General features: G+C 39.4%; 1 protein-coding gene across 13 annotated transcripts; it reads right to left on the bottom strand.

Moving 5' to 3' along the window:
• Positions 1-153: 153 nt before the first annotated feature.
• Positions 154-20,343, bottom strand: PRR14L (proline rich 14 like). Of its 13 annotated transcripts, XR_008469139.1 has the most exons (11): positions 19,796-20,129; positions 18,862-19,368; positions 17,241-17,322; positions 10,300-16,015; positions 6,856-6,924; positions 5,925-6,093; positions 5,527-5,633; positions 4,475-4,546; positions 3,369-3,789; positions 2,825-2,859; positions 154-1,498 (listed from the first exon to the last, which is right to left on the bottom strand). XR_008469139.1 is itself a non-coding variant. In XM_054219460.1 (10 exons), exons 2-10 carry the CDS (start codon positions 19,321-19,323, stop codon positions 3,513-3,515), a joined length of 6,072 nt encoding a protein of 2,023 aa, XP_054075435.1. In that variant the 5' UTR covers positions 19,324-19,368; positions 19,796-20,126; the 3' UTR covers positions 154-3,512. The 13 variants fall into 13 exon arrangements, 8 of the variants coding, with proteins under 8 accessions (XP_054075435.1, XP_054075438.1, XP_054075432.1 ...); XR_008469137.1 differs by having other exon boundaries at positions 2,279-3,789; XR_008469138.1 differs by having other exon boundaries at positions 2,825-3,789.
• Positions 20,344-20,402: the final 59 nt, after the last annotated feature.

The raw sequence follows: 20,402 nt of genomic DNA, 5'->3' as shown, positions 1-20,402 counted from the left end.
CATGCCTCGCCAGCTGCCCACCCAGTTACTCAACAGTGTTAATCTCTTTGGAGATTTGACCTCTTCCCCTCATGTAGGCAAGACAGATAGATGACGCATGTTTACTGATACAAGCCTAAAAAAGGCCCTAAAAAAAACCCAACAAACCAAACCTGAAAGGGTCTCAGAAAAATTTATTTCCATAAATTAAAAACACACACAAAAGAAACGGTAAAATTTTAGATTCACACAATATTAAACAGAAACAAAATGCCAAGAGCATGATGAAGGCTAATGGCACAAGTGTACAAATTCTCATTGAGCTTTTTGTTAACTTGATAGCATCATATAGACCTTTAATCCACAGTTACCATCCATATTCTAGAAGAGCACCTGGAACATAGTATACCAAAGGCCCACCTCAAATCAAATATAATAAATGAGAACTGCTTGCAGAAAATCATATCCAGCAAGCATAAGAACTCAAATGTATGCAGCCACAAGGCCGGCCAGGCAAATGCTGTAACATACATTAAGTTAGCCTTAGCTGCTCCAGTCATAGCATGATGAAAATGATTTATTTATTTATGTATTTAAAGGGATCTTTCTACCTGCCATAACTAGCAAATTTAGCAAAGAGCTGCCTGGCTCTCCAAGACTTACTACTAAGACATGGTACATGGCAAAAGCTTTGCAATTCTTCTCAAGCTGCTCTAGTCATCATTCTGTGAGCAATAGGTACAATGTCTTTCTGTGATGATACAAAAATATCCTCACTGGAGGGGGTTTCACTTTACGAAAGGGCAAGTGTACATACCCTTCCACTAGGGAAGTATGTAGTGTAGGACCCCAAAAGATGCATCCTCTATACTTTTTTCTTTCAGTTATCTGGGACAGAAGCAGCTCAGAGTGGCAAATTAGCTTTTGCACAGTCACCGCTCCTAGTGTACAAGCAGCAGCCACAAGGAACAAGGCTGTTCCATGCGTGTGCTAAACAGGAACAGAGGTGGGAAAGGAAAAATGAGAAAGTGCACAAGCACGACCGACACCTGTATGCTGGAGGAGGGGGAAGAGATGCTTTATCTCAATTAACCTACATCTCTGTCATACAAATACTAAACCAAAACAGAATAACGCTGTATATTTGGGCTTCCACAAACTAAGGTCTGGGACAAGCTAGGTAACTGCATCATCATGTTGTAACTCTTCCAATTATTGTAAACAAAAGAGAATGGAGTGTTTTCTTTGCTCTGCTATCTCTTCTGTAGCTGTTAAAAGGAAAGCTAAGAAATGTCATTTCAAAGCAATCAGAAACAAGACAGAGCAGGGAAGCAAACAAAAAAAATCCCCTGAACCAAAAAACCCCCACAACCCAAAGGAAACCCACAACACATTCCACATTTTGAAGCACATTAGAGGTCTGAACTTTGCCTGGACCCAAGTTTCCTCACCCCCTCCTCACCTCCCATCTTTGTTTCCTTAAAAGCCCCAGGAATTCTGTCACAGCACTGGAAGCCTCCTGTATTAATAGAAGGTAAATGAATGCTGTGATACAATCCCATTCTATAGCATAAACCCATAAAAATATATCTCTCACTCTTGCTACAGCTTCCAACCAGTCAATAATTGGGCTATTAAACCACTATAAACTTTCAAACATTTTTAAATGGCAGTCGACCTTTATTTTTTAGGGATTTCTTTTTATAAAAATAAAGAGGATAAATTAAAATGTTCTCTAGCAGCCCAAACAGGTTAACCAGACCTTGCTGCCGAAATAGTGTGTCAATATGTTCAAAGTTTGCCTGCCTTGTTATTTTACCCTCAAAACCCAAACACCACTACTCCTCTCTTCAGTCTTCCTGATTAAAGATAATTAGACTCCAAAACAAGAATATAAACTACTAGGAATCCTGGCATGTAAACTGGGAGCAGAACAAGCCCAGATTACATTTCTTTCAAGACTCACACACAGTGTAATAATCCTCTTCCATTTCTCTATTTTCAAAGCTCTGGAATTCAAGAGATTGCTTGTTAATTTTCAGTTTTCTGTTCAGTCAGTAACAGAAATGGCAGAGCAACAGAAGATAATGGTGGTATTTTGAGTCCCGCATTTATTGGGACTTTAATAAAGTCCCAGTAGATATTTGCTCATTTAGAAACTCTTATTTGGGTAGGTAAATAAGAAAGTGCAAGTTTCAAGTGACAAGTGAAATAAAGAACAGACTAATCAACTTTGAGCATCCCAGCAATGACAGCTTTGCCTGAATAATTTCTATAGGCACTAAAGGACAGAAATTACCTGAACAGCAGCTAGAATTCATTTTGAATTATGCTTCAAGTAAGTTTAACAAAGTTATCCCGGAAGGGAGGTCTCTTCCCACAAAAGGTACAGCTGAGAAATTGCCCAGTGCTGCATCAGATAATTACAAATAACCTTACAAAATGAAAAGAAAAAAAAAGATTTCCACATGCTAGGAAGCTCTTTGTACAACACTGGCTGTTATGAACAACAGTGCTGTACAGAGAATATCTAATTATGAGCTACATGAATTGTAAATCTAAAATGGTAAAAAAACCCTCCAGATGGAAAGTTAAAATCAAGTTGATATTTGTACTAGAATTAAAATAACTTAAAAATGAGTCTCAAAGATTTTGCTAGTGTGATTTTTGCTGCATACAGCAGCTCAGTTAACTAAAAACCTCTACTTATGTATCCTGCAGCTTAACATCCTCGTGGGCTAATTACCTTTTCCTCTGGAGAAGAGGCTGACATCAGCCAAGTAGGTAAAACCTCTACTATTTGGGAAAATTAGTACTGGGCACATTTTTTTTCTTAAAATATTACCTTTTTTGAGCTCAGTCATGTTAAAATGTGTCCTCCTGCAGCAAATAAAGAAACATATACAAAGTGCAAGTTATTTAAAGTCTAGTTATGTGGGACTTCTGGTGCCTAAAGCCAGGGAGGGCACAGAAACTCAGAAGGAACCTTCTAAGTAAACAGAAGAAAGAAACAATTGAAAGCAAACCCAGACAGCTACTTTTAATTATTAAAAAGTTAGTGGTATATCACAAATGTGTTTGCTAGAATTCACCTTTATCAAAGACCATATCTCTTCTGTCCGGTTGTTCAAAATACCCATTACAGTAACAGCAGCAGACTCAAATGTGCAAATGATCTGGAGTACAGAGTTCTACCATCACTGAAGGTGCACTACTTCCTCCTTTATACTCCTACTCTACCCCCAAAAGGTGTTTAAACATAATTAAACATTATCAGTAATTGCCAGATGTTGGGGAAGGAATGGTAAATTGTACGTGGCTATGTTACACTCAAACAGGGACCTAAAAGAATCCCTCCAATAGCATTTTAAAATAAAATAAAATAGCACCTTAAAGAGGGCCACAGCCAAAAACCGATCATCAGATATTAGAAGAGAGTGGTAGAGTAATGTAAGAAGAAGTCAGTAGATTTCTCCCAACGGGACTAAAATACTAAAGGAGCTGATTGGACCATCTTCAGCTGAATGGCTCCCTCAGATGCTAGAGGCCTGCTCCTGCTCAGCCTCTGTTGCAAAAAAAGCTTCAAGGTCCATTAGCTTCTGAATCAGAAGAGCATCTAACTCTGCGCTCTGCAATGCAGCTTTTTTTGCTCGGGTGAAACTACCCACTGCTTTGATTTTGCCTCGTGTCTTCCTTTTCCGGGGAAGAGTAAAGTCCTGAAACTCCAGAATCCGCTTTCTCTTCTGCTGGCTGACGGAGATCAAGCGTCCATTTTTCTCCTTAGGTTCTTCAAAGATTGTTTCCAAGCTCCTGGTAAAAGTAAAGGACAGAACTCATGAATACTCAAAGCAGCAGTTAAGGACAGGGAGACTGGTGGATTTCATAACCCAAGTAAACACACTTTTAACTTTTACATTTTTACAGTCCCTCCACACCTCTTGTAATGTATACTTATCTACAGCTTACACCTCTTACAACTGCACATCAGTTGTAGCTAAATAATTTGTTATTGGCGCATAGACATTTGGGTTGCATCTCTTTCTTTCTGTATTTCAGTTCAAAAGTACAATTATAGAAGCTGGATTTTATAGAATAAATAGTTTTGAACACTAAAAAAATGTAGCAGTCTTGATAATCATGCTATACTTGATGACAGGCAGTTATTCTTAGTATTTTAGAGAATATTTAGTTGCCTTTGAATTTTGAAAAAGTAAGTACTGTACTTGGATGGAGGCTGGAATGAATTAGTAGATTAAAAAAAATATACCAATCCATACTTAAACAACTGCAAATTCTTAGTTCATATTCTATTTCACTACTTTCCATCCAAATAGTAAAACATACTATTTTTGCATTAACTTCCTCTACCACTTTAAACTAGAGCAATTTTAAAGAATTATCTCCCTCTCAGCTTTCAGACACCTTAATCTTCTCACTCTCTCTGCTTAAGTAATTTACACTTTTCTTAGTTTTCTCATTAGGAAGCAGAACCAACCTGGCTGGAGGAGGAGACTTATAGTTCTTGTTTGTGTAAATTTCTTCTAAACTAAATTCTTTCTTCTTAAGTCTGAAAAAGTAATGAACAAATCAATCAGGAAAGAAGATTTTGGAAACTTCCTCTCTTCACAACAAGCGGATTTACAAGAAACAAGTAGGGTTTGTGTTCTATGCCTAAATACTAACTAATTATGCTTTAACTTAAAACGTAGATTTAGATTCTAACTGGGGAGCGGGAGGCATGAAAAATGAGGTCATTAAGTACCTAATTTCATACAGGTTGTTTTTTTGTTTTTTTTTTTTTTTTTTTTTTTTTTGCAAGCTCTGGGTTAAGACTTGCCATAATAATGCTCAAAAGAAGAAAGGGAAATCCCTTCGCAGGTCACTTTTTTGTGAAAGCCAAGAAAAGACTTACAGTTTAGCACATTAACATTTCATCTCTTGAGACTGATTTTAAAAGTCAGTTATTGATACTTAATTAGCAAGCTGATCTCTGAAGAAATGCATTCCTTTGTCAAAGCTGGCACTTGTGTTTAGGACAGAAGTGAGCAAAATACCAGATGACTGATTGGAAAATCTTTATCAATATCTGGCACTGTGATTACCCACATTTACACTGAACTAATGTTTCCCTAAGATCATATACCACCATATTCCAACATAATTTGCATCAACAGAACTTCCTAATGGATCACTTCATCTCACTGCCTTGTAGAATGACTTATTTTCAATGTATGTTTATCAACGTGAACAACTTCTTTAGAAAATCATTCCATTGCAGCTTAGTTTTTCATGTTTTGCCTAAACCCCATTCAGTAGTTCATGCCCAATAGTCCTTTATTTACCCTTCCCCACTTGAAAAAAGTTATGCTTGAAGACCAATTTCTTTCTTCAGTTTTTTATACAGTTGATACAGCTGTGTCAATCTTTTCTTATGAAGGAAGCAAACATCAGACATCACTCAACTGGTAGAAGCATTTATTGAAATGATTTTGCAGGAAATGTAAGCAACAGAAGCTAGTATGAGTCCATTTAAAAAATACTGCTTACCTTTTTGGTTTGGGAAGCCCCATTGGAGTAAGGTTAGGGTCCGGCCTAGGAACGGTTTTCCTGATTCGGATCTGTGAGACTTTCTTTGGCCTCTTTTCTGGCTCAATCTTAAGAAAGAAAAAAGAAAAAAAAAAAAAGTTAAAAGGAAAGAAATAATGACCACGCTAGTCAACAGAATTCCCTTTTATGTTGAGTATACATTATCCATAGAATAAACATTCCTCTTTGTTTTGCCACCTTCTTTCTGCTTGCACAAAAGAAAGCAGCAGCACAGACTAGGACTAACAGCCTGTCTTCTCTCTTCATCTTCAATAGTTCCTAGATAATATTCACCAGCAGCAGCTTCAAGTTTTGGGGAACCAAGAATCTGAGATATCTAAAATCTAAAATGAACTCACTTTTTTCAGTTCTGTGTCATCTTGGGATCTAAGACAGGCTGGAACGGAAGCATCAGCTTCATCAAGAGCATGGACATGGAGCTCCGATGCTGAAAGCCTGGGAGGAGATAGCAATGATTCTGGAAGTGCACAAGACTTTGGTAACGGAAGAGGAAATGACGTTTCCAGGCTGTAACAGAGGAAGAAGGGAACATATGTAGATTAGTACCCAATTTATGCTGCAACATGGTCCATAGTCTCAGGTGATGTTCCTAAATTGCAATATGGGCACAAAAAGCAATGCAGTTCACAGAAATTGCCCAAGTAAGTGAACACTCTCTGGTACACAAATACAGCCAAAACCTGCTGCAGCCCACATTGATACTGGAACAAACTAAACTGCCAGTGTATTTCAACATGAAATTTAAACCCATTCTTTTCCTTTTCAAATAGTTAAACAGGTTACAGCTCTGATAGAAAGTGATTAATCCTCCTTTTTTGCCAGCAAATGTCTTTGGCACTACTATTAATTTATTACTTTTTGTTTACAGATTAATTTAAAAGATGGCTTTTATATCTGCCATCCCACAACTGAAAAGAATAGAAGGAAATTTCAGCACCTAACATGCAGTTGCTCAGACAGAAAGAACATATATCCAAGTAAGGAAACAAACTTCTATAGTTTCACATATTCTTTTGATAATAAGTGGCATGACATAGTTGGAAGTAACAGAGTTGTTCTGTTTATATTCTACATGGTGTTTGCATTAATGCCCCTCCAGACTTCTCCATTACATGATCCAGCCAGTTTACTTCACTAACATTTTAATCAGAAAGCTATTCTTCAAGTGAACTGCCAAAAGCTGAAAGCCAAAATGACATAAGCAATGCCTTTCTGAGAAAGCTTGTGATCCCACTACTCGGAATAAATGTCAAAATCCAAGAGACTCACCATATCTCATGACCTGCAGTCTGCAGCGCTTCCATACTCTGTACAGGTAAGTGCGGTAACACGGCATAGCTGGTTCAAAAGAAGGAAAAAAAAAAAAAAAAAGACAGACAGAAATTAGGTCAACATTATAAAAAACATGAGGGAAAAATTATTACTATAAACTGGACTGTAAGACAAAAAATGCTAATATCAGGAATGAAAATGAAAGACTAAAATGATACATGAACAAGCCACATCTCCCATTTAGTCTACTAAATTTCACTGTCAGCTTGTTCGGGAAATAGTCCTACTTTCCCTTAAAAATGGTAGAGATGAGAAAAGGAAATAAAAGTACAGAAAGAGAGGGAGAGAGTATTAGTCTGAAAGTTGTAGTTATTTCTATGAAAGTCTATATTCCTCATGCAAAACCCCCAGGTTTTAAAATTAAAGCAACCAAAAACCTTGAAGGATTTGGCTACTAAATCAAAAAGTGTATAGTGGCAACAGTAACAACTGAAAGGAAAGATTTGCATAAAATTAACTCCCTGTTGTCTCTAACTCCCACAATCTTACTTGAATATTCTTAATCGATTGGAATAACCAAAGGCCTTTCCATAAGGGTTGGTAATTACCATAATTCTATGGCACAAAAGTCAGCACAGCAGCTCTATGTCCTTTAATATTAAGCTTTATTTTTGTGCCCACACTATTAATAGCAGAAAAAAAAAAAATCAGTTGGGACGGCTTTTATTACATTAAACTGCAAATCTTCTATTTGCTGTTCTCCCAAACTAACAGCTAAATGTACTTCACTGTTCTAAAGCAAAGAATTTACAACCAGACTGGAATACTACAAAATGAATGAAAACCAACCATTCTGGCAGCACAGATAAGTCCAAATATAAGGAGGTCAGAAAGACACATTTCTTGTGTTTGTCATTTAATGTCACAACTATAATATTTCGTTTCCCTCAATATTCCACTCACTATCCCAACTCTACAGGAACCCGCACCGATAGTGCATCAGAGTTCTCTGTGCTAGAGGCAGACCTTACTGTTTTATGTAGTAGTAATAATAATAATAATAAATTAAAGGGAGAGACAATAAACACTTTAGAAATTTTGAATCCAAATGAGAATTAATTAGAAAAAAGATTTCACTCAAAGAGTGCTTTATTGGTGGCAGTGGAAGTGACAGAAGAAGATTTTTAGACAGGAGACCTACTCTAGTTCCTTATTTTCCTGGTTATTAAAAACACTAACAATGAACGAAATGATTTAAAGAGGACAAATCCCTTTAGAAGAAAATGGCCTGCAGAGAACTTGAGGCCAATTTTTCATTTTTCTGTTTTTTAACTATCTTACTTTAAACAGACAAAGATTTTTGTCATACTGGGAGCTGAAAATGCTTTTATACTGCACCAAACGTACTTCTTGTATTCTTTTTTTTTTTTGAGTACATGGAAATTTAAGAAAGATTTACTAAATTATCCTTTTGTCACTGTTAATACCTTTAAAAATAGCTGATGAGAACAGGCTATCTATCTTCAGCAAAATAAAATCTTAAACGGTGTTAAATATTTAAAATGTTAGGTTTTGTTCTTTAAGTTGTTCTATAGCCAAACCTTTAATATTAATTTTTGCTTAACTGTTTTAGGAATAGAATTTATTTGCTGCACTTTAAACTTCTGCAAATACTGCATGCTACAATCACTTTAAAGAAAATTCGAGTGGGGCAGAAGAATTAAGACTACCTTATACAGATATTTGTAAGATATTTGAGAGAAAAAACAAACTGAGTTTTAGACTATTTTAACTTTGGGTTATTTTTCACTTGAAGTGATAAGGTTTGATTTGGCTTCTCTCCCTTTGGGATAAAGATCATTCATAGCAAAACATTTGGTTTTCAAATTATCCTTTACGTCAAGGAATTAAATCCTCTTACACTTTAGCTAACTGGATATGCTGTAACAAGCTGTGTAGGAGTCTGCAGATTTATATATGAATTTATATATTAAAACTCGAGAGCATAAGTCAGCTCCGATCCCCCAGTCCAAGGATAACATGCCTCAACAATACAAAGTAATAAATTCACCTCATACACAGAACTAAGTTTTAAAAAGGTGTTTATTTTTTTAGGAGAATGGCAACAATGTCCTATTTTTTAAGTTTAGTGCTCAAACTGTAGTTTACTGGTATGATTACTTCCAGAGTACTGATTTGTACACTAGAAAATTCAGCCTGACATATTGACTCCTACGGAATGAAAGAGAACGCAGGTCCAATAGAATGTGCTGCAAAGCTGTCTCTATGCCATTATTCAACTTCATTATTTTAGTGCAGACAACTCCCAGAATGAAGTAGTACTTTCATAAGCTCACTCACACCTTTTGTAGACATTAGAATTTATAGTAACAAATGATATACTTAAACTTTTAGATATGTTACCCATTTATACAAAGCAAAACACAGCATTAGTTATGTGGCAAGATTTTTGGCTATACATATTTCAAGCTATAACTTAAGATAAGCCAAATGTAATAGTTCTCTAGAGACTGACATGTTAAACTAAAGAATTAATCAAATCTTCTTTTCTACAGTGCTCATGAGTCTATACTCTGTCCAGGAATCTCAAGATAATAAAATCAGGGATTGAGCTGCCCCATGTAACTGAGGCATAAAGGAGAAAATCTTTGCTCAAGAGCATGCAAAAATCCTGTAACACAGTTAGGAACCTCTTCTCTTACTCTGTTTCTTACTAAAAAAATCTCAAATCCCTATAGCCAAGTTTAATAAAATATGCAGAGTAGATTTCAGTCCTCTTTCCACTCATTATGAGAATGACACACACACAAAAAATCATTACCAGCCTGAACTGGAGCTATACTTGCTTGTGCCAACAACATGTCGGGCACATACTATCAAAAGGCACAGGATACATAAAGAGGTTTCAATTTGCATACACCAGTCATGGAATACAGTTAAAAATTTAAGTGAATGCCACCCCCCACCCCTTAGGAATCTTCCTAATCTGATATTGCGCGTTTTACGGTGGTTCCAAGTGGCACTTGTGGCTCAGACCTCTGAAAAAAACTTTCCTACCTCAGAAATCCAGTTGTTCTGCAGTCACTCTGAATAGACCTAATGAAGTAGCTCACCTTTCTGCATTATATATTCTGATGCATGGTGTGTATATTTTGCAAGGGAGAAGAAAATAGAGTTAGCCATTCTGCCAAAACAGGATAGTATTAAAGAAGTGAAGGCATATATATTTAAATTCAGCTAACAGACTGTTCCGTAGGAAAGAATCTTCCACGTTGAGCCATTTTTGGAGCAGAATGTGTAGATTTGGAACAGGGGAAACTGACCCTCCAATGCAAGCTGCAATTACCCTCTCCCTCCCAAAAAGGAGCAAGTACATACCCTATACATATTTAATCTCAGAAATAAGTTGATGGGTTTTACCTGTTCTCGATGCCCACACTTGGCTGCCACTTGCAGTGACTGGAATGGAGAGGAGTGATTTCGGAGGGACGGGCAGAAGGACCATGCTGACTCCATATGGATAGTACCCTGCCCAATGAGTATGGCAACGAAGAGACGAGGTCATCTGATATAGAAGTTGGGCACCTTGCCCCTTTCAAACCCTGTGCGAATTGTGATATAAATAGTCTCTGGATGGTAGGAATATGACTGGTTAAGTTTCTTCTTCTTGTCCAAATCCTGTAACATCCAGGGGAGGAAAGTGCTAACACTGTGTGAAGGCCAAGCATGGAGCAACGTCCTCTTCCTTCAGGTACGGCATTTCTTCCACGGTCAGGATGAAGGGCAACAGACCTTGGGGTTCTTACAGACAGAGAGGAACGCAGCTCGTTATCTAGACTGGAATCTTCCTTGAAAACTGTTGTATCTGAACGGCTCTGCGACAGGAGAAAAGAGAAAGTCCACTCTGAAGGAGGTGCTGGCATTTCTTCCAAAACTGGTCCGTGATGTACAGAGTGCTGGGACGTAAACTCTGTGAGGTCTGTCACAGGACTGGAGTCCAATTTTATGTGAAAAGAAATTGGGAAAACCGGGGTATCCAAGAAAAAGGTTGGAGGCTTGTGGCTCAAGTCTGAAAAAAGTATTTTGGTAGATTCTACAGGATAAAGTGCCAAAGGCTGAAAGCTGAACATCTTGGTGCACCAACTGTCAGCCCAGCGTGAGTGTAAGTTCCTGTTAATGCAAGAAAAGGCTTCCAATAGATTTTTAGATCTACGTTGGCTGTACCTCTCGGCCACCGGAAGAATTTCAGAAGAATATGGCCGAGGTTCTAAGTTATGGATGCTTTTGGCAGGCACCAGGAGTTTGCTGGCCATTGCAGACAGCTTGTTCAACAATGCTGGTTCTTTGGTACATTTTCTAAATTTCAAGCTGTTCAACAAACTGCACCTCTTGGCCCTCTGCCTTGGCATGCGCACAAATCGCACTGCTGTTTCTGTTTCCATTGTCGGTGGTTTACATGGAAAGTACAAAGATTTGAGAAGTGTGCTTTCCTGCTTAGGGAAGATTTCTGGGGGAATCTCAGAAAAAGGTGAACTTTTAATTTTCTTGCTTTTTCTTACAGTTTTTAGCTGATACGATGTGGGAACTTTTTTGCACGTCCTTCCAGGCTGTCTTTTTAATGGAAGAGGTCCTCTTAGTTTATTTGTAGTTCCAAAGGCACCGGGGATTCCATCATTCCCTAAATTAAGGTTCAGGTTTTTCATTTCTGAATCCTGAGTCTTTAAAAACTGCAAACTAATAATATCTGTGGTAATCTTTGGCCTTTTGACTTCTTCTAAAGTGCTACATAGTTTATTTTCACTGCTTCTGACAGCAAAAATCTCCTCTGAAGGACCATCAAACTTCATATTTCTTGATGTCACCAACTCATTTGAAGAGCTGCGTAAAAGTTCAGAACTGTGTGACATACTCGGTTGCAGTGTGATTTTTACTTTCTCTTGATATTCTGACTTCTGTTCTTCTTGTGCCTTGTCCGACAGATGTACTTCCATCTTCTCACACTTCTTTCGTTTAATTACCTGACATTTCTCTATTGGATCAAGTCTCTCTGAACTTAAAGCCTCCTTTTCCTTGCAAACTGAATGAGTTGGTATAGTGTCCTGGCCTTCTGTAACCTCCTTTACGTTATCTTTGCTTTGTGCATTTAATTTGTAAGGCACACATACTCCACTGCAAACCACACAGTTTGGGGATGATTCTTTGCAACTGTTTGATAGTATACTCATACATGGATAAAATGTGGGTGTTGTATTATACTGCAATTTTGGTGAAGTTTCTGCATCAGATGCATCTTCAGTTTGACAATCACGCACAGTTTCTGAAAGTAGAATGGTACTTGCTGAGTTTGGGAGTTCTGTAGCGTTTTTCCTTTCTTTTGAAAGATTATTTAGGTTAGATCTTGGGATTTCTTCCAAAACCTTTTCAAAATTCTCAGTGCTGAGAGGAGCTATTTTGCTACCAGACTCTTTTGAATCTTCTAACAAGGCCCATAGACAATCTTCTCCAGGAAGAAAAGAATTTATGGGCAACTTTTTTCTAGGGGCTACTTCTGTTCCCATCTTCTCTTCTATAGATGTATTCTTACACTTCTCTCCACAGTGAGCACTTTTTGGTGAGGTCACAACCATGTCTTTTACAGTTAGCATACTATCCCCCTCCTCTCTCAGACTTTCTTTGCTGCGTGCACAAACTCTTGAGCTTTTTGCACCTTTCAGAAAGCTAGTTTTTGTTTCATTCTCTGAAGACGGAACCTCAATATTGCTGCCTTTTCTTCTATCAGACATTGTTAACGGAAGTTTTGTCACTGAAGAATCTTTGCTAAAAACTTTGGCTGAAAACGAATCACAATTATCTATCTGTGTATTCTCAGATGACATACGCATCTCTTCTTTCTCAGGCAGAGAGATTCCCAACTCCAGAGCTGATGGTCTTTCTGAATCTGCCTGAGTCTCACTAAAAGATTCTTGGATGTCAAACTTTCCAAAACAGGATGGACCTATACACTTTTGAGCATCAGTTTCTTTACCAGAAATGTTACCAAATGTTAACTGTGGGGAAGAGTTATTTAAGATAGATTTTACTCTCAGACTTTTTTTGGTTTCTGTCTCTGAAAGCACACTCATATTTTCTGGCTTGTATGACAGACTCCCATGGACTGATGAGAAGGGCAAAAATCGGGTACTAACTGTATTTTCCTGGTCCTCCTCCAACAACTTCATCTTTGGCAAAGATTGCTGCATTCTGTTCCCTGCAAATAATAGCTCTGCTTTCTCTTTTGCGCATTTGATAAAGCAAGCATGCTGTGAGCAATGTGATTTGCTATCAGAAAAGCTTTCTTCAAGAGTTCTTTTATCTTCTCTTTCACATCTGTTCCTGTGTTTCAATTGTTTGATTGTTTTCTCCTCTATTAGATCACCGATGAAGCTCAAGTATCCTGAACAGTCTTCATTTCTTTCACCATTTAAAAAGTCCAAGTCCACTACATTCTCTTTTAGAGCTCCTTGAAAATGGTCGCCTCTTGCATATTTATGAACTAACAGAGGCAGTTCATCATCTGTTTTTATCAGTACCTCCTCACTTTGACTAGAGCTAATTGATATTTTGGTTTCTTCCACAGAAGTAGCCACACTTTGTAAGCCAGTGTTTGGTTGCTTGTTTACATTTTCTAAATGTTCCTTGCTGCCTGTAACTGGGCCATCAAACTCACTCTGACACGCAAGACACTGATTTTCCATTGAACGAAGGGTCTTTTCTCTTTGGCTAGCATGTCGTGTTTGAATATTCATGTTGTTGAGTAACGGACATGTATTGCAGCCTGAAGCACTATACTCAGAGGGATTAGCTGGGAGTGATGGCACTTCTTCCTTCTCATATGTGCCTAGTTCTCTCTTGTTTGGACCTAATGGAGAGTTGCAAAATCCAAAGTTACGAACGCAGGTTTCTTTCTTCACTAATAGCTGTTCACTACTCTTATTTCTCCAATTGCCTTCAGGAGCCTTTGGAGAATCCACAGTTCTCATTTTATCAAATTCATCTGCCTGGAGAGCACACATGCCCTTTTGTTCTTTTGCCTCATCACTGTCACAAACAATTTCACTGCCATCTGTTACTTTACAAAGATCAAATTGTTTCACAATCTCCATATTCTTATTTGAAATCTCATCTCTTACCAAGGTAGCAGTAGACTTCTCTGCAGTATAAGCTGAGCAAAACATGTTTTTTGCTGCGGAAATGTCACTTATCCCATGCAGATTCACACCTCTATTGCCCCAGGCACCTGCAGAAGGAAGATATCCACATGCCAAAGGGAAGCGTGCTTCTGGAAAGATGTTTGCCTTTTTACTATTATCTCCAGCTGAAGCTTCTCCTTCTAAATTATCGTTTTCTTCAATCTTCTTATCAACCTCAACATTAAAAGAATGACTGTTTGGGAGAACATCATCTACACATGGACTCCCTGATAAAATACAGGAAGCACTGGCAGCTGTACACTCATCTTTTGTAGTCCGATTATTACAATTCCATGTGTCACTATGTTCATTCTCTAAACCAGTGACCACACTCTCTGTATTTCCTGCTGAAGACTTCATATTCTTTTGGGAAATTTTGCTTGTCATATTAGGGTTATCAAAAGTCCTGGAACTTACTGAAGACTTGAATTTGTCTTTATGAAGCACGATTTCAGTGACTTGTTCCTCTGTTGTTCCAGAAGCACCAATTGATTCTTTTCCAGATAGATTATCCCAAGCCTTGTCCCTGCTTGCAACTTCATTAGCAGTACAAGAAGGACACTCATTATGATGAGGTTCTCTTGATTTTTGTGCAACAGGAGGTAGAGGTATGCTTAGTGTATAAATCAAACTACTTTCTTTGCCACTGGACAAACCAGCATTACTGTTAGCTTCTGTAGCTTCAACTAAACTGCCAGCCAACTCTTCTGATGTTGTATTGCTCTCAGATTCCTTTCCAAGCAGTTGTGCTTCAGGTGAATCTTTTTCTAGCTCGGTACTAAGATCCAGACAGCTGTTGCTCATTTCCATCAACAGACTATTTTCTTTTATATCATCCTTGCACAGATCACTGACAGAGAAGTGCCACTGGTCCTTTTTCAACTTATCACCTTCTGACGGGACCATTTTTAATTTTTCTTTTGAGAACTCCTCAGGAGATGAAGCAACAGAACTAAAAACTGAAGAATGACAATGCTCAGAATTAGCACCCTCTTGAGCTTCAGGCCAGCTACCAACTTCAACGTTATTTCCCACGGCAATTTTTCTCTGGACTTCAGCAGCCTCTTCAAATTCAGAGCTGTATGATTTACCTATACTAGCACTTCCTTCCCTATGATCAATTTCAGCACTAGATAATTCTTTGCTCCTTACCACTGAGACCTGCTCTACTGGTACAGATTTGGAGGTTTGATTTTCTACAAACCCAGTTCCATGATCACAGTGAGTCTGACTTTCAGTGTTTTGGGGAAGATACTTTTTTGGGGTTTCATTGAGAAATCCATGGACTGCAGTACTATTGTTTTCTAGTGGCATATTTCTAAAGTCCAGGTAACAGATGCTTTTCAGAACCGAACATAAAACTTCAGAACTTTTTGTGGAGAGCATTCTACAGCTTTCTACTGATGACAACCTATGAGGTTCGTTATGTTTAGGTACAGGACCAGTACAGAAGTCATGAGCATTGTTTTCTTCATCCTGCTGATAAGACTGGCAATTAGCAAGTGATGTACTGAATTCATTAACAGGATTTTGTCTGGGTAACTGTTCTTCTCTAGTCTCCAAAATAGATACAATATTACCCCCTGTTCTCAATGGCATGGCAGTATGGGCTTTCAACCCAGTATATTCGTTTGTTTCTTGTGGATGCTCTGTGGCTGATTCAATGTCCATGACTTTTAAAGGCTCTAAAAAATTTAACGTGCTGGTTTCTGAAACGCCAGCTCTGGCCATGACTGTGTCTATGTCTGGGCATTCTTTGCTCTCAGGTGGAAGACCTTTACTCACTCTGTCACTCCTGTATCCTGCTTTACTAAATATCCTAGTCCCATCAGCCTTCATACCTTGTACTTCTTCAGTGGGCTTTGGCAGAGTTTCAGCTGTCACCTGAACATTTGCTTGGTTTTCTTCTGCATAAGAAAAAATAAAGCAAATCAGAATCATATACTAAATTTAGAAGGCATTCAGTTTATGAAGTTTCTTTTAGTATCTTACACAATATTGTGTACAGTTTTGGTAGCCAAAATGTTTTTAGAAGTGAGAATTGATGCTAGCAATTCTACTACAAGCCTTTAGAAGAAAAAACAAACTAACTAGCCCACCACAAACCTAATGTAACAAATGCAATCCTTTTCAATACAGACATTCCCCACGAGCAGCAGGCATCCAAAACCCTGTATTTTTCAGATTCCTCCAATACCGAGCTGAGTGCAATGCAGGCCCTATAACTCAATACATACAAAGTCACGGCCAACACCATAATGCTTATTTGTAACATCAAAGTTCAACATAGCTGGGTACTTTATCTGCTCTACCCTAGAAATATGGCTGTGCATTGAGCAGCCATTTCTATTTCTTCCTCCTTAAAGGCATTTTTATCAGTAAGTCACCCATACGAAGACAACACATATCTCTTTCTGTCCAAGCAAGGGTTATTAATAAAACTTTTTGTAAACTCATGAAGAAGCTGCTAATTCAAAAAAAATGCAGTTACTGTTAGAATATCTTCATATTCAAAACTTCAGAGGGAACACATTTGCACAGAATTCTGCAGATCTTTTTCATATTTTCTACTAAGGACCAAGACTAGATGACATTCTTCAACTAAGTACAAGTTTTGGTTGTGAGAGCATGGAGGGAGAAAGAAAATAGCACTAGGCAAAGTGACCAAAGTATTTGGAGCTAGAAGCTTACAGATCATAATGAAATTAAAAATCAGGTTTTTGTCCTCTTCCTTTGGATTCTGCACTTTTATTTTTTAAAACATTAGAAAATGAATGAGTCGTACTTTTTCACATCTTTGCTATTACTGCTCTCATATAATCCATCTTTGAAACATACGGAAATGCAAAGTATCTGCTATTAACAACACCTTCTGCTTTGGGGTAAATAAGTATTTGAATTAAATAACTAAAAAACGTCTTTTACATAAAAGGTCTCCAGGAAAGTACACATGCTGTCAGGAAAAAGCAGAGGATTAAGTTTTCACAGATTTTTCATATTGTTCTAGCTATGCAGGGTAACAGTTTCTACTGTAAAGCAAAATAAATGAGCTATCCTACAATTGTTCATCAGTTTTAAATCAACAAAAAGAGAAGCAGGAGCCTGGTAGGGATGTACAACTGAAATATGCACCTGTGCTCTTCAGGGATCCCGCTATTTCAGTGCCATAGGGTCTCAAAGACTTCATCTCAAGCTGGTTTAAGCGAGGGTCCTCCTGAAATAAGACCAAAGTATCAGTGGAGATGGATCGATTTTCTGAAAGGTTTAGCATGTTTCAGGGACTGCACCTGCTCAGCTGCCTTAGTTCTGAATACAAAAACCACCAAGAAACCTCAGAACATACCAGCCCTTGCAGAGGCAGCCTTGCACCGCATGTGGCTCACACCAGCACTTGTCATTCCTTTCTGTTCCTAGCAATCGCTATCATCTCACCAGCAAACAATGAGGCATCCAGAAAAGGTTTGTCTTTAGCAGCAATGAAGTCTTGCCACGCAAGCAGCTAAAATATAAGTGGCTTAAAATCCAAATTGTTGCAAATTTGAATTAGAAAAGTAATCCAGTCTCCAAGTTTACCTCACATGCCCAAACCATTAGTGTATACCTCTGGTAAGATACATGCTTTTTCTCATCTTTATTAGAACCTGCCTTTTACCACTCTTTCCCTTGGCTCTAAAACACAAACCCTGGAGCCGAGGACCCAGGTCTGCTCGCAAAAAAACCCTAAGCCAAACCAAACCCGCACAACCAAACTACCTGCATTTTGAAATATCTGAAAATTCATGTTGGATAGATGAAGGACTATGGAAAATTTCGTGAATTTTATTTTCACAAACATTCAAGTAAATCAAACAAATATAAAAATCCATAGGTAAAACCACAAAGTATTTATTATGCAACATCCAGTAATTAATATAAAACAGGCACCTACGTACATTACCCAGATATTCCCTGGCTAGCATGTGTTTCAGTCACAATACTATTTTTCTCCCCTATGTTTTTTTGTTGTGTGTGAAAACTATTTGCAAACTAAAGAAAACCATTCAAGAAAGTCACTAAACATCTCAATTTTTAAATAGAGAGTTTGTGACTCTTCATTTTTTAATAGAGTATTACTTGGCACATTTCTCAGCAAGCTTTTGCTTAGAAATAACATTTTTATCATCAGTATTTGCTAGAGGGGAGGAAAAAAAAAGCCATGACCACATGAGTCTCTTGTTTTGAAAGAGGAGACTAATAGTGATTTCCTCGCTAACTACAAACAATAATCATAAAAATGTAGAATAATCTTTGTTTTTAGATTAAGACTGAAATACTGAAGCGGAGCCCCTGTAGTGTTATAATACTATTATACCAGGCTGAAATGACTGTTATTTAGTGGTTTGTACCTTGACTGGGGATGATGGTACCAGCAGAACGTGCTGCACCCACAAAACAGAGATACTGGGCGAGGAGATTTTTAAGTTGTTTTTCTTTTTTTTAGTCACCAGTCAGTTTTGGGGTTTGCTCTGTATCATATCCATCTCACACCATTCCAACAGTATTCAAGAAAGTGAAAAGCTTGATATTTTAAAATACTGTTGGTCTACTGCAGTATAATCTAATTTGTCACTGAACCCGTGATAATCCCAATAACGACACACATGCCAGAAGACATGAATAAGAAACAGGAAACCAGAAGGACAAAGTTGTCTACCTAGTCAGTCTAACCCTATCCCAAAATATCACCTAAGGATGAATTTTTGTATTTGCTTACCTGTTTTGACGAACTTTCCCACGGAGCTAAAGCGCAGCATTCAGCATGATGCTCCTCAGCATCTTCTGCCTCTTTCTCTTCTTCCTGGTATCCATCACTACAACAGTCTAGTTTCCTAAAGTTTCTCTTTTTCTTTTTTTTTTCATGCTCTTCAAGGCCTCCAGCCTCTACTAATTCTTCAAGAGGGGATTCTGCTGGCCCATGAGAAGTCACCGTGAGCACATCACCCAAAACCTCTGTCTCCTGGCAGAATTTTTCTGCTCCCGCAGTGCCCGGAAGCTGGGCTGACAGCCCGTCGCTGCGCGTGAGTGCAGGCCTTGGCCTCTCAGGTTTTGCATCAAATTCCCCGCTGGGCTCTGCTGCAGCCATACGTCCGGCAGAGCTGCTGCCCAGCAGGTACGGCTCCTCCAGCACAGCCGCCTCAGAGGAACGGAGGAGAGGTTCCACCCCAGACGACAGCATCGGGGCAGCTGAGGATCCGTTGTCCCAGGCTTTTCACAGTTTACCCTAAAAATAAAAGCAATGATAAATCAACGTATGTCGGAGTGATGTCTAGATTAAAAGAAAAGCTTCATTCTTCAAGATTCAAGCATATATGCTTAAGAAAGATACTTCCAAATAACTTCTTAAGAAAGGAGCTGGGAAACATTCGCGTATCTAAGCAAAGGCTTTGTTAACAAGAGAAGAGAGTAGGGACAAACTGCCATTCCCAGGCCTCACTGCCACGTTTAACGTCCCCCTGCAGATACACCCTCGTCTGCTGCAAAACCTGAAGAGACCATAAAGCCAACTGCCGGGGCTTCTATTCGACATCCTGCTGCTTCACTAAAACTAAAGCATCACTGGTTTTCCTGCTGTTTTTTTCAGTTTACAATCTTTAGGAGAAAAACCCTCAACTTTTCGTCATGTTTTCTGCCTGGAAGGGACGCTTTACCTAAGACATCATCCGTAACTCTGTACCTCGCAGGCCCTCGACCCGCTGTGCCTGCACCGCTTCCCTGCGGAGCCCGGGCACCCGTCTCGGGACCCTCCTCAGCCGCGGCCCTAAGGCGCTGGGCCCCGGCCCCCGGTATCGGAGCGGGAGAGGAGCTCCACCGATCCGGCACCGGCGCTGCCGGCGGAGTTAAACCCCTGTGCGCCCGTCTCCTGCGTCCCAGGCACAGACCCCCAGCCAGACCGAGACCCGCTACGGCCGAGGAGGCCACCGCTCTCGGTAATTATGCAACCGCCGCTGCCTCCCCCGGTGCCGGCTCGGCCCCATCGCGCCGCCCCTGGGCCGGGCTATCCCATTCTCACCCCGGCAGCAGCTCGCTCCAGGGCGCCGCTGCCCATCCCCAACCGGTACGGAATAGTCGGGCCCGCACCGGAGAGACTCGACCCCGCTCCGCTCCCGTTACCTCAGCGGCGGCGGCGGCCGCCAGCCCCGCTCCTGCCCGCGCCGCCAGCCCCCTCCCCGCTCACATCATCACTTCCGCATCCGGCCCCGCTCGCGCCGCGCGCCGGGCCCGGCCGCCCGTTACTGTGGCCCCGCCCCGGTGGGG

Source organism: Rissa tridactyla, chromosome 13, assembly GCF_028500815.1.
Source record: "Rissa tridactyla isolate bRisTri1 chromosome 13, bRisTri1.patW.cur.20221130, whole genome shotgun sequence".
Classification (NCBI taxonomy): domain Eukaryota; kingdom Metazoa; phylum Chordata; class Aves; order Charadriiformes; family Laridae; genus Rissa; species Rissa tridactyla.
The sequence above is the reverse complement of the archived record's forward strand: the minus strand, read 5'-3'. Positions and strand labels throughout refer to the sequence as shown.

Coding starts and splice junctions, on each gene's coding strand:
- PRR14L (XM_054219457.1), bottom strand. CDS start 19,323: ATGCTGTCGTCTGGGGTGGAACCTCTCCTCCGTTCCTCTGAGGCGGCT. Junction 17,323..18,861: donor GGGAAAGTTCGTCAAAACAG/GTAAGCAAATAC, acceptor GTCTTATTTCAG/GAGGACCCTCGCTTAAACCA. Junction 6,925..10,299: donor AGTGTGGGCATCGAGAACAG/GTAAAACCCATC, acceptor CTTTTGAACCAG/CTATGCCGTGTTACCGCACT.